This window comes from Petromyzon marinus, chromosome 3 (genome assembly GCF_048934315.1).
Source record: "Petromyzon marinus isolate PM22_M1 ecotype Great Lakes invasive population chromosome 3, UKy_Petmar_22M1.pri1.0, whole genome shotgun sequence".
NCBI classification, from domain to species: Eukaryota; Metazoa; Chordata; class Hyperoartia; order Petromyzontiformes; family Petromyzontidae; genus Petromyzon; species Petromyzon marinus.
Genome location: NC_133669.1, coordinates 15841812 through 15854935, shown reverse-complemented (window position 1 = coordinate 15854935; position 13124 = coordinate 15841812). Strand labels below are relative to the sequence as shown.

The window sequence follows — 13124 nt, the reverse complement described above, 5'->3', positions numbered from 1 at the left end:
ACGCATGTCAAAAATATTACAGAGGTCAGACGTTTCTTGTAGTTGGCCACCAGGTTTGCACACATCTCAGGAGGGATTTTGTCCCACTCCTCTTTGCAGATCTTCTCCAAGTCATTAAGGTTTCGAGGCTGACATTTGGCAACTCGAACCTTCAGCTCCCTTCACAGATTTTCTATGGGATTAAGGTCTGGAGACTGGCTAGGCCACTCCAGGACCTTAATGTGCTTCTTCTTGAGCCACTCCTTTGTTGCCTTTGCCGTGTGTTTTGGGTCATTGTCATGCTGGAATACCCATCCACGACCCATTTTCAATGCCCTGGCTGAGGGAAGGAGGTTCTCACCCAAGATTTGATGGTACATGGCCCCGTCCATCGTCCCTTTGATGCGGTGAAGTTGTCCTGTCCCCTTAGCAGAAAAACACCCCCAAAGCATAATGTTTCCACCTCCATGTTTGACGGTGGGAATGGTGTTCTTGGGGTCATAGGCAGCATTCCTACTCCTCCAAACACGGCGAGTTGAGTGGATGCCAAAGAGCTCCATTTGGGTCTCATCTGACCACAACACTTTCACCCAGTTGTCCTCTGAATCATTCAGATGTTCATTGGCAAACTTCAGACGGGCATGTATATGTGCTTTCTTGAGCAGGGGGACCTTGGGGGCGCTGTAGGATTTCAGTCCTTCACGGCGTAGTGTGTTACCAATTGTTTACTCGGTGACTATGGTCCCAGCTGCCTTGAGATCATTGACAAGATCCTCCCGTGTAGTTCTGGGCTGATTCCTCACCGTTCTCATAATCATTGCAACTTGACGAGGTGAGATCTTGAATGGAGCCCCAGCCCGAGGGAGATTGACAGTTCTTTTGTGTTTCTTCCATTTGCGAATAATCGCACCAACTGTTGTCACCTTCTCACCAAGCTGCTTGGCAATGGTCTTGTAGCCCATTCCAGCCTTGTGTAGGTCTACAATCTTGTCCCTGACATCCTTGGAGAGCTCTTTGGTCTTGGCCATGGTGGAGATTTTGGAATCTGATTGATTGCTTCTATGGACAGGTGTCTTTTATACAGGTAACAAGCTGAGATTAGGAGCACTCCCTTTAAGAGTGTGCTCCTAATCTCAGCTCGTTACCTGTATAAAAGACACCTGGGAGCCAGAAATCTTTCTGATTGAGAGGGGTTCAAATACGTATTTCCCTCATTAAAATGCAAATAAATTTATAACATTTTTGACATGCGTTTTTCTGGATTTTGTTGTTGTTATTCTGTTTCTCACTGTTCAAATCAACCTACCATAAAAAATTATATACTGATCATTTCTTTGTCAGTGGGCAAACGTACAAAATCAGCAGGGGATCAAATACTTTTTTCCCTCACTGTAGGTCATCTCAGCTCCGTGCTTTATATGGTCTCCGGCTCTGGATCACCCTCGGTACTTCCTCAACAGATGGCACATCAGCCAACTACTGGCATTCACACACACTCGTTCATGAACATACTAATTGACTCCCTGTACATTTACTCATATAGACAGGAACAGGCCCATGAACACAAAGACATGCTTTTCTTGTTGTTTTAAGCCTCATCCATAAAAACGAATTCACACACCTCCGGTACCTATAGCTCTTGTTCTCCTGAAGCACATCAACCAGTACTTCTCCATTCTACGGTGTATTTGGCTCCTTTGATCTGGCTAAACAGCAGTCTTATTGAGCATGTAGGTGCTAGGTTTGCCTCCTCAGGTACAATAAACTGGGACATATCACATATAGTGGGGGAAATAATATATCTCAAAACTATAAGACGAAAGTACTACATGTAAATGGGTTGTGTTATTATTCATATTACTGAAAAACACAGGACAATTAATGTGAAGTGCACTTAGACGCTATACAAGCTGAAATTGTATTATATTCTGTAATGCGATTGTATGTTCTAATGATGTGCTATAATGATGTGTTATATTTAAAAACTGTGTTGCTGCTGGTGGTGGTTAAGGCTCATCATTGCCCTGGGAGCATGTGCGTGGCCTTCTCGAGGGCGCCGTCTACGGTGGCCGCGTTGACAATGCTGTGGATGCACAGCTGCTGCGTTCCTTCCTCTCGCGCTTCTTCGGGCCCCGCGCCCAGGGCCCCGCGCCTCCAGCCACTGCTGACCTCGCGGTGAGTGGGATGCCACCCCAAATCCCCCGCAAATTCCTCTGTTTCTCCCTCTGAGTTACCCATTTCTGCATGCCCCCCTTTAGCACACTAAACATACGATATACCTACCTTATAATGTAATGACTTGTCATAATTCAGGGGCATGATTTGAGTCAAGAATACTTTCTTGAGGTGGCTCAGGTGTCAGACCACTAACAGCCTGGGTTCAAATAGATGTTTCATCTTCTCATGATTAAATTGGGTTCTTAGTTGTAGCAAGTTGAAGGTCTCACCCACTCACCAATGCCAGCACAACAAACTATAATTATTTTATCATAAACGTGTTTTGGGTTAGATCGCGTTATTTATAAATGTGTCGTAACCCTCCAACATTTATAAATAACACGAGCTAACCCAAAAAAACGTTTATTATTAATATTGGTCGCGAAAGCCTACGTGTATAATTCCTTTTTTTGTTTTTCACTTATATCACCTCTGAAATTTTAATAAATTGGTCTGACTGCCGTGCAACTTATGTTCCCCTTCCCATCCATCCCGGTCCCATATCTCATTTGCCCCTGCATCACTGATTAGGCCACACTTAAACAAGAGGGCACCACATGGGGTACCACCTAATTTGGCTGGGGTGGGGGAACAATTTATTTGTTTATTTCCATTCATATAAACTCTATAAGTGGGACACTAAGGAGCAGGCCTTAGAGGTCAGGTGTGATCTGTGAAACTGCTGCGGGTTCTCGCGGAAAAAGTGAAGAGATGGTAGAGATGATTAGGTGTGGTGGCATCAGTGACAGTGTCGTGACAACCTCTTTTGTAAAAAAAATTAAGTGTACTCTTTGGTTCTTTCGGTAAAGTCACGTAGATAGAAAAAAATAACGAATAAATCACGACATTTCGAAAGCAACACAAGCCATCGTCTTCAGGTGAAATAATACAGCAGGTGGACTGCTGAGGAGGACATGTAGCAAGAGAGCTACTGCAACCAAGGGTTATATACGTTTGTGGTGGGTACAACCCAAGGGTAAGTGGGCGAGACTAGGGATGGCATTTAGCATAGTATCGACAAGGCTCGATTATTGCAACTCACTACTCTATGGGACGTCTGGCAAAAACATTATCAAGCTGCAGCTTGCACAACATTCTCTGGCATGTGTTGTACCAAATGAAATCCAACCATGTCCATCCAGTGCTTGCCAAGTTGCATTGACTTCCATTTGTTGAATGAATAGATTATATGGTCGCATTGATAATAATACAATACCTTGCTGATCTCGTCAAGGAGCATAAACCATCAAGCAAGGTCTGGTCACCCCCACAGCGACTTTTAGCTGCCAATCGAACAGAGATGGTCACTGTATCGCGTGCTTTCAGATGCGCTCTGTGGCCATCTGGAATGTTCTTCCTTCCGACATTAGGAAGCCACTGAAGCTATGCACTTTTAAATCTATATTGAAAACTAATTTCTTTAGAACTGATTTTTGTGTTTAGTTTGTTGTCCTTCGCCCACACATCCTATTCGCACGGTTGGCTGCATCCAGTGTAAAATAATTTCAACATACATAAAAGCCACTCCAAATAGCTTCTTATGAATTAGGGGGCATCTCCCTGAATCCCTCTTTCCCTTTTGCCTTCGATTGTTTCCTATGAGTTGCCTGTTCCTCCTCATGGTTCCTTCGTGTCTCCTGTTCCTGTCCATGCCCCCCACGCTTGCAGGGTTACCGTGCCCTCATCGAGGGCCTTCCCGAGGAGGGACGCCCACGTGACCTTGGCCTCCCTGATAACATTGAGCGCTCAGCCCAGCGTAGCGTGAGCACCCAGGTAAGGGGGCAGCACGACTCACACTCCAACCCACACCGTGCAACTAACTCTAACCGTTTCCACTGTAATCTGAACCCCAGACTTAGCCTAACTAACATTAGCTACAGCCCTAATCCTTGACCCTGGCATGGAATTCGATGCAACTCATCAAAATCGTAGCCATAATCATAACTTTAACCATTAATATTGTTCCAACCTAAAGTCTAACCCTTAATATTAGCCCTAGCCCCGGCCTTAACTATAGCCCTTTTCCTTACAGTACTCTCTAACCAGAGCCCAATATCTCGACCTAACCAAATTATTAACCATAGTTCTACATCTCAACCGAACACATCCAGACTTAACCATAACCCTCACACTAGCTTTATGAAAGATGTAGGCATAGATTTTCCCCTGGACCTAATAATAGCCAAAACTACAGTCCTTATAATTGCCCTATTCCTCACATCCTCCAACTCTATCAAATTCCACATTCTATTGCGTGCCATGGTCACAGCATTCATTTTGTGCCCTTGCCTGTTTACTCAGTTGAGAATCCAGCTTGCCTTTTTGGTGGGCTCTGGGAGATAGCTTTGTTAAACTCATCCGCCCACCACCTTTCCCCTCTTCATATGTCCTGATTGATGCAGGCCTGATTCGCTCACGAATGTTCCCAATTCACATTCTCTTTTTTTGTTAAAGACTGTGCCTGCAATCTGTGAGTGTGGGCGGAGAAACCTTGAATGCTCCAATCTTAAGCCTTGTATGGGTTTGTGTGTACTTGTATGTGTGTATATGTCTTTTTACTCATGTACGCTAACGCCGTTTTGTCTTTTTTATGTGCTGGGGTGGTGTGACAGTGCCCTTCATGCTAAACTCTGTTCTTGGAAACTTGGGTTCCATTTCCAGGAATGCACATTCATGGAAATTTCATAACTGAACCTGTTATTGACCTCCCCATGGTCAGTTCAACATTAATTGAATGCCTGGTGAGGTGTGTACACAACAGGGGTTCACTAACTGCACTTGCAGTCAATAAAGCTAAGCAGGACATGTATTTTATTTGTATATGTGTGTTTATGCCATAAAAATATGTATTTAATTAGACTCATTAAAACAAATATTTCTCCAAAATGTAATTGTGTAGTATGCAAATGGTTGGTTTTGTATTAGTCTGCTTTATCTAAGTTTAACTAACAAACGGTAGTGCTGTCATTAGTGTTTATCTCAAAATCCCAGTCACTTAACTCAGACCACCATAACTTTGAGGGTTAATATAATGAGCAGCACTGCACAAAGTTATCAGTGGTTCTAAAATTTAAAATTAATTATCTATATATATAAGTGGGTGTCTTGTGAAACATGTAATACATCTCAATATACCTCAAGAGATTAAATAAAACACATGCAGAAAATAAATAAGTGTATTTTTAAAATGTAAACTGATTAATACATAATATAAGCACACACAGAAGTGTCTGTCGAAGCACAGGATGCATCTAAATGAGACTTCAACATATTTATGCAATCAATTCGAATCAAACATGATTGGTGTCTTCCCAGTCACCGATGACTGCACAGAAAAGCCACTGTATAATACACTTGATATTTCTCTTCACTGTGCCTGTAACAGCTTATAAAGGTAAGTAAAATCCAGATTATATGATTGACAGATGGCAACCACTTTTTTGAGAACTTGTATGAGCACCTTTTAGTTTTGGGTAAGAGAGGTTTATTGAAATAATACCGTGGTTTTGTGAAGTCATCTTCAGGGATCATTCCCTGATGCAACGTACCTATGAATGAAGATTTTTGGAAGGAAATGTCATCACCGCCTGAAATTAGTCAGATCCTTTGTTGTTCATCTGCTAAGAACATATAGGGAGCTTGTTCAAAAAGGAGTTGGTTACAAAAGCAAATTCAGGAATAAGACAGTTGCACAAAAATGGCATGATAATAGCACAAGGTAGATGTAGTTGGTGATGACATCCAAATATACATAAATAAATTATCCAATATTCACCTCTTTAATTACTTAGAAATGTGATTAAGAGAAAAGGAATTCACAGTGGAAGACAAAACTTCAGCAAAACAAGGTCTGAGTTCACAGAACGGTTTATGTTACATTTTTTCACAATTGTATTAAATATTCCTTCTGGTTTTTATCACAAGAGAGCCAGCAGAACCTCAGGTCTGCACATCGAGGAATGGCCCTGGACAATAATTATAGAGGTCCGTATCCAATAGAGGTCACTTAATTTTCTCTTACATTTTCATGAGATAGAGATGGCATGTCTTTATGTTCTGTTTGTGTTGTTTAAGCTATGTTTTATTTAGTATTTGCAAATGTAAACCTCAGGGCTGGGCTGAATTTAATGTGCTCATCATGATGTAGATGCAACTTGAAGGCACTGTATTGGTAGTGGTGTCCTCAAAATACCAACACAAAGCTTCTCTTTTGCATTATGGCACACACATGTTCACCCACGACGGTTGTATGTGAATGACCTGGTTCACTTATGATGCGGATCGTATACTTTATGAAAAATGTGAGTTCACGTTTGCACTCAACATTATTTTTACACATGGTAGGTATTTACAAATACATTTGTAGACCAAGGTTGAAAATTCAAAAAGTTGAAAATGTAGTTATATGCTCAGGAACATTATTTCACAGCTCCTAGAAATGCATTACAAATTATCAGAAGAGTGAATTGATTGCACCTAATGACTGTCAACCTAATAATAGTCATAATAATGCATTATTTTTATAATAGTGCTGTTTACTTCGGGGCATCTTAAAAACAGGAGACCTCAACAGATGTTACCTGTTCACCCCGATAGTGTACTCATTTAGTTTAATTGCTTAATTATTTTTTTCATAAAGCAAGTGTATAATGTTAAATATTTGCATTAAAATTATAGCATTCGTCTCAAGATTCCTCAGCCTCTTCAATGCACCAAATTCAGAATGGAATTTCCACCTGTAGTCGAAGTGTGCTTGTGTATAAGCGAGTTTAAGTCGGTGGGTATCTTCGTTGGTGATCCTGAGCCAGTTCTGAAATATGCACATTCCTATGGCAGAGCCATTCACTCCATAAGACGTCCATTGTTGCTTGTCTAGAAAAAACTGTTTGTGTCTACAGGAACAGTACCAGTAACTGTTAAATACATTGTACTTCTGTGTCTATACAGACTAAACGTGTGTGTCTGGAGACTAGATCTGCCTAATTATAATTGATTTGGGGATAATTTTTGTCACACTTAATTTAGTTGCGATCACCTTCCAGGGCACATTCTGCAAATAAGTGTTGCACGATATCGAATACCATTGCAAGCTGTTAATGGAAGACAGGCACAGAGTGAACAACTTTGCCGTTTGCACTGCTGATGAGAGTGCAGAATGGTGTGTAACAGTGTAAAAGAGACACTGCAAGGGTGCTCGTAAGCAAACCTAAATAAAGTGAGCCACTGAACACTACATGCTTTGTGGTAACTTACACCGTAATAATTGCCCTATTATTACAAATATACTTTCACTTCCGGTCCTTCACATGGCAGGAACATTCACAGCTTGATGGTATAGTGTGTGGTTAAGGTGTTCTTTGGCAAATAGGCACAGAGAAAACTTCAAGAGACTGGTGTAAGTATAAGAGGATTCTCGTAATAGGTTAGGATATCACTTTTGGTTTACAGTACAGGAGACCATTGAATATCACGGGTTTATTGTTCGCGGTTTCGACCTATCGCAGGCAACCACTCTTTATACAGGTCCTCAATATACGTCAAGCATTAGGGACCAGAAAGTTGCGACTTATAATGAAACGATGTATAACGGGGACTTTTCCTCAATAGGAATACATAGAAATGGGGGGTGGTATAGGGACCGTAATAGCCTAAATATTGCCGATGCGACGCAAAGCGGAGAAAATTTATCCCATAAGAAACAATGGAATAAGGTAAGGATAGGGACCGTAACTTAGGGAAATGTTGTGTACCTTATGTGTTCATACAACACATAACGTACACATTTATAAACAATTATGAGTTCAACAATCTTTAAACAGCCCTTATACTTATCAAACACTTTATTGGAAAAAAATGAGCATTTCAAAGCAGCCCTGTACACCTTGAATGGTTTTTTTTAAATAGAAAACGTATTTGTGAAGGTGTTAAGCAATGAATCGAACAGCAAAGCATTTTAGTGTAAAAAAAATCACAATCTTAAACATCATTTTAAAAATATTTTACCTAACCTATAATTGTTATGATCTTACCTTGAGGAGTGGATGAGTTCTGCTTGATTGGAGGTGTTGGGAGCGGATTAAACACCTGTCTAGGATCATACCCACCTTTAAATTATTTTCTTAAGTTTTTCTGGACTCTCCCTGTATTTTTACCATCTTTAAATTCTATCGTGCCTGAAATATGTAAAACCATCCACGGGCGGCCTTGAATGGTTTATCTTTCGCAGCTTCTTCCTCTCCAAACTCCTTTTTCATGTGCTCATTCAAGCTTAGGGTCTTCTCCTGAATGAGGGCGAAGCTGATCGGCGTGTTCTTGGTGTGCAGATCCCGATCCATAACGCCAGTAATTGTTCAATTTTTCCATAATAACACTTTTTTGCCGCGTAATTTTAACCTCCGAATGCTTTAAAACATACTTAGCTTTTTTATTATTTGGTTATTTCGGTAAAGTCACGTAGATAGGAAAAATAATAATAAAGTGAATAAAAAATATCACGACAACAGAAGTGGTCGTCATCAGGCAAATGAGTTAACCTCTAAAGGCAAGCTGTTTATGAAGGTTTGGGGATGAGCATAGCCCAAGTGTATCAGTAGCACCAGGACCATGGGCAGTGCAGCAATGCCAATTTAGCAAGAATGCCAATGCAGCAGCAATGCCAATGCAGCAACAATGCCAATGTAGCAGCAATTCAAATGCAGCAACAATGTCAATGCAGCAGCAATGGCAATGCAGCAAAGGGTTGCCAAGAAATAACTGCACCCCGCTCCACACGCCACACTGCTAACGGTGGAGGTTGATTGACAAGAAAACACAAGTCATGACCCAAAGTGATTGATGACATCTTTCCAATGATTGCTAAGTCCATAACCTTCCTCTCAATTGAAATTGTGTCTGTGTCTGTATATATGGATGGCTTCATGAACAAATCTTTGTTGATAGCCAGTAGGCTTGCAAAGTATCATTGTCTTAGAGAAATCAATTTCGCGTGAGCCAGCCGCATTAATATAATGATCAGCCACGGCAGAAGTATTGGTCTTACCGTGTTTCAAATCTGCTTTATGTTCACGAACACGGTCCGAGACATGTCGCTTAGCTTCCCCAATGTAACTGCTGCCATAGATACAGCTTAGTTTGTAGACGCTGGGATATTGCATGTCAGGAATCTTGTCCTTTATAGATGGAATCAGATCACAAATCTTATGTACTGTGTTAAATCGGACCTGGATCTTGTGTTTGTTCATGATTTTGGAAATATTTTTGGTTACCCCTGTTATGTATGGCAGGGTGATGGTTTTGATTGGATCATCAGATGGCTCCTTCCTCACTGTTGGAGTGATGGCTTTGCGGATTGTGTAGTCAGAATATCCAGTTAGTTAACTGATCATGATATCGTCATCCTCTCAGCCGACAATGGCAATGCCATGGTCATCATGGACAAAACCGTGTCCAATAAAAAAATTCAGGACCTACTTAATGATGATAGCTACACAAAAATTAAAAGAGATCCCACCAACAGCCTCGTTACAAAAACGAACAGCATCATCACTGATTCAGCTTCATTGATTGAACAGACCAAACGGTTTTCCTTAAAACCTTCTGCTGCTAGACCACCCAGATTATATGGCTTACCAAAAATCCATAAAGAAGGTACACCCCTTCGTCCCATCGTCTCCACCATTGGCTCACCCACCTACAAACTGGCCCGATATCTGTCTGAGACCTTGTAGCCATTCACTGGTAAGACCACCTCTTCTGTACTTAACCCAGCTCACCTGCTATCATCAATTAAAGACAGCGCACTGTCCCCACTTTCGATGTAGTTTCTTTGTTCACCAAAGTTCCTGTGCCTAATACCATTGCAATCATTGAAGATTTGGTCCGACAAGGATTGAATGCTGATGTACCAGCCCTGGCGAGACACTGCCTCACCAATACCTATTTCACCTGGAATGGAACATTCTACAAACAAGCTGAAGGCACCCCAATGGGTTCTCCCTTATCTCCAGTTGTAGCCAATATTTTCATGGAAAATTTTGAGACGGACGCCATCCAGGCATCCACTCTATGCCCGTTAGCCAACTGAAGTAAAACTTGATTTGAAGCTTTCGTGATTGCAGGAATCCATACTCTTTGGTTCTTTCGGTAAAGTCACGTAGGTAGAAATAAAATAAAACAAATCACGACGTTTCAATCGCAACAAGCAATCCTCAGCAGGTGGAACACCCACAGCAAGAGAATGCTGAGGTAGGCGGGAGAGCTGCTAAAACCAACAATATCATTAGCAATTCGACTTCTCTAATCAAACCATTCAAGCGGCTCTCCCTAAAACCTTCAGCTGCTAGACCACCTAGATTCTATGGTTTTCCAAAAATACATAAAGAAGGTAATCCACTTCGGCCCATCGTTTCCACTATCAACTCACCTACCTACAAACTGGCCCGATTTCTGTCTGAGACTTTGCTTCCATTCACGGGCAAGACTACCTCAGCAGTACGTAACTCAGCTGACTTGGTCTCTCTAAGCAAGGGCATCTCACTGTCTCCAGATGATTTGCTTGTCAACTTTTATGTAGTCTCCCTGTTCACCAATGTTCCTGTACCTGACAACTTAGCAATAATTTAAGACTTGGTCCAACACAGACTGAATCCTGATGTACCAACTTTGATTAGGCACTGCCTTACCAACACTGACTTCACCTGGAATGGTACTTTCTACAAATAAAATGAAGGTACCCCTATGGGTTCCCCCTTATCACCAGTGATAGCGAATGTTTTCATGGAGAAACTTGAAACAGATGCCATCCAGACATCCACCCTACGTCCTTCCTTGTGGAAGAGATACATAGATGAAACTTTCGTCATTTGGCCACATGGCCTGCCAGCATTGAACCAATTTCTCAACCACATCAATTCCATACACCCATCCATCAAATTCACCATGGAAGTGAAGGATGGCAAGCTACCATTCCTGGATCTTTTGTTTGAGAAGAGGCCTGACGGCTCGTTGGGGACACTGTCCACAGAAAAGCCACCCACACAGATTCCTATCTAAAACCTGATTCATACCACCATCCGGCACAGAAGAATTCCCTCATCAAAAACTACACCATAGGGCCCACTGGATCTCTGACAAACACCACCTAGCCAGTGAACTGGAACACGTACACCAAGCCCTCAAGATGAATGGGTACTCGGACTGCATTATTCGCAAAGCTGTTTCTCCAACCATTGAGAAACAATCTCCTGAGAAGCCAATCAAAACCATCACTTTACCATACATAGGTGTTACCAAAAAGATTTCCAAAATCTTAAACAAACACAATATCCAGGTCCGATTCAATACAGTACACAAAATCCGTGATTTAATCCCATCTGTGAAGGATTCCTGACATGCAATACCCTGGAGTCTACAAACTGAGTTGTAGCTGCGGTAGCAGTTACATTGGGGAAACGAAACGACATGTCTCGGACCATGTCCACGAACACAAGGCAGATCTGAAACACGGCAGCACCAATACCTCTGCCATAGCTGACCATTGTTATAACGCTGTGGGCTCGCATGATATTGTTTTTTCCGAGACCAAGGTACTCTGCAAATCTTCGGGCTACTATCAAAGGTTTGTTCATGAAGCCATCCAGATATATAAACATAGACATAACTTCAACCGAGAAGATGGATATAAATTGAACAATCATTGGAAGTATGTTATTAACCAGGTAATGCCTTAACTGGTGTGGTTGTTTCCATCATACCCGCCGGGTACTAGTAGATTTTTCCGAGTTACTTTCCCCCCGCGTCCCACACTTAGCTTCCCACTTTTAGCCCTGCCTACTTCCCCCCCAAACTCACTTCTTCTCCCCCTAGCGCTCTTTGCACCCCCCCTTCCCCTGCTCCCCCCCCCCTCTCTCTCTCCCCCCTTGCCCCTCCCCCCTTTCTTACCTATATAACCTCTTGCCACGGCAGCTCTCTCGCCTACTTCAGCATTTCTTCTTGCTGTGGTTGTTCCACCTGATGAAGATTGCTTGTGTTTTGATCGAAACGTTGTGATTTGTTTTATTTAATTTCTACCTACGTGACTTTACCAAAAGAACCAAAGAGTATGGATTCCTGCAGTCACGACAGATTCAAATCAAGATAAGTGTATAGCTTTAGAATTCCTAGGGTACACATTCGCATCAATTGTATTGACGGTATTACAAGTGTAGTAGTCGTAGATGGAGACGGAGTAGGAATTAAAGACTTTTATTTATATCCTTAACAACGATTCCCAAAGTCCTTAACACGAAGGGGTAACGGCCCCTTCTACCCACAACCTAGGGAGGTACAGCCTCCGGGCTAGCTTACTCTAGCGTTGGGTCGAACTACTACTCTAGCCCTCTGGCTAGCTGGATCTAGGGGAGGCTGACCCACCGCTGGCACCGGTGGGTCCTTGACCACTGGCCCGTCCAGACCCGGCCCTGAGAAGGACGTCGGGCTGAGGGAACTTCAGGGCCCTAGCCTGCTGATCACTGGCACCACACTGAGCCCCGGCCCTCAGAAGGACGTCGGGGCTTGGGGTCCAGGATCTCCTCTTCAGGCGGCTCCACTGCTTTGGCTTGAGACCAACTCCCCACTGCTCTCAGGAGCCCGCCTTTTATACCATTTCCCACCGAGGGGCGGGGGTTCCGAGGGATCATAGATCCCTCGCAGGCCCCTCCCCTCAGGAGAGGTGCTGGTCACAGGGAGCCCAACAATCTGTGCTTGTTCGACCCCACTTTCTGTCTAGGACCAGGGTTCTGGGGGATCCCACACACACACTTCACAGCCTCTACCCCTCAGACGGGGTCTCCATCAGGGTTATGAATGACCCCGCTCTGGTAGTTACTGTGTAGCATGTGCGTGTTTACAGAGTGACCACCACACAAGGGTCGGGGACGGTACACTTCCTA

General features: G+C 42.8%; 1 protein-coding gene across 3 annotated transcripts in view; it reads left to right on the top strand.

The window, feature by feature from the left end:
* The window catches only part of DYNC2H1 (dynein cytoplasmic 2 heavy chain 1), a 232846-nt gene that overhangs the window by 188040 nt on the left and 31682 nt on the right, over positions 1–13124 (top strand). For all 3 annotated transcript variants that reach the window (XM_032976206.2, XM_032976198.2, XM_032976213.2), the window contains exons 85-86: positions 1991–2154; positions 3865–3969. In XM_032976206.2, the coding sequence (XP_032832097.2) occupies positions 1991–2154; positions 3865–3969 (269 nt within the window). The remainder of the gene's footprint in view (positions 1–1990; positions 2155–3864; positions 3970–13124) is intronic.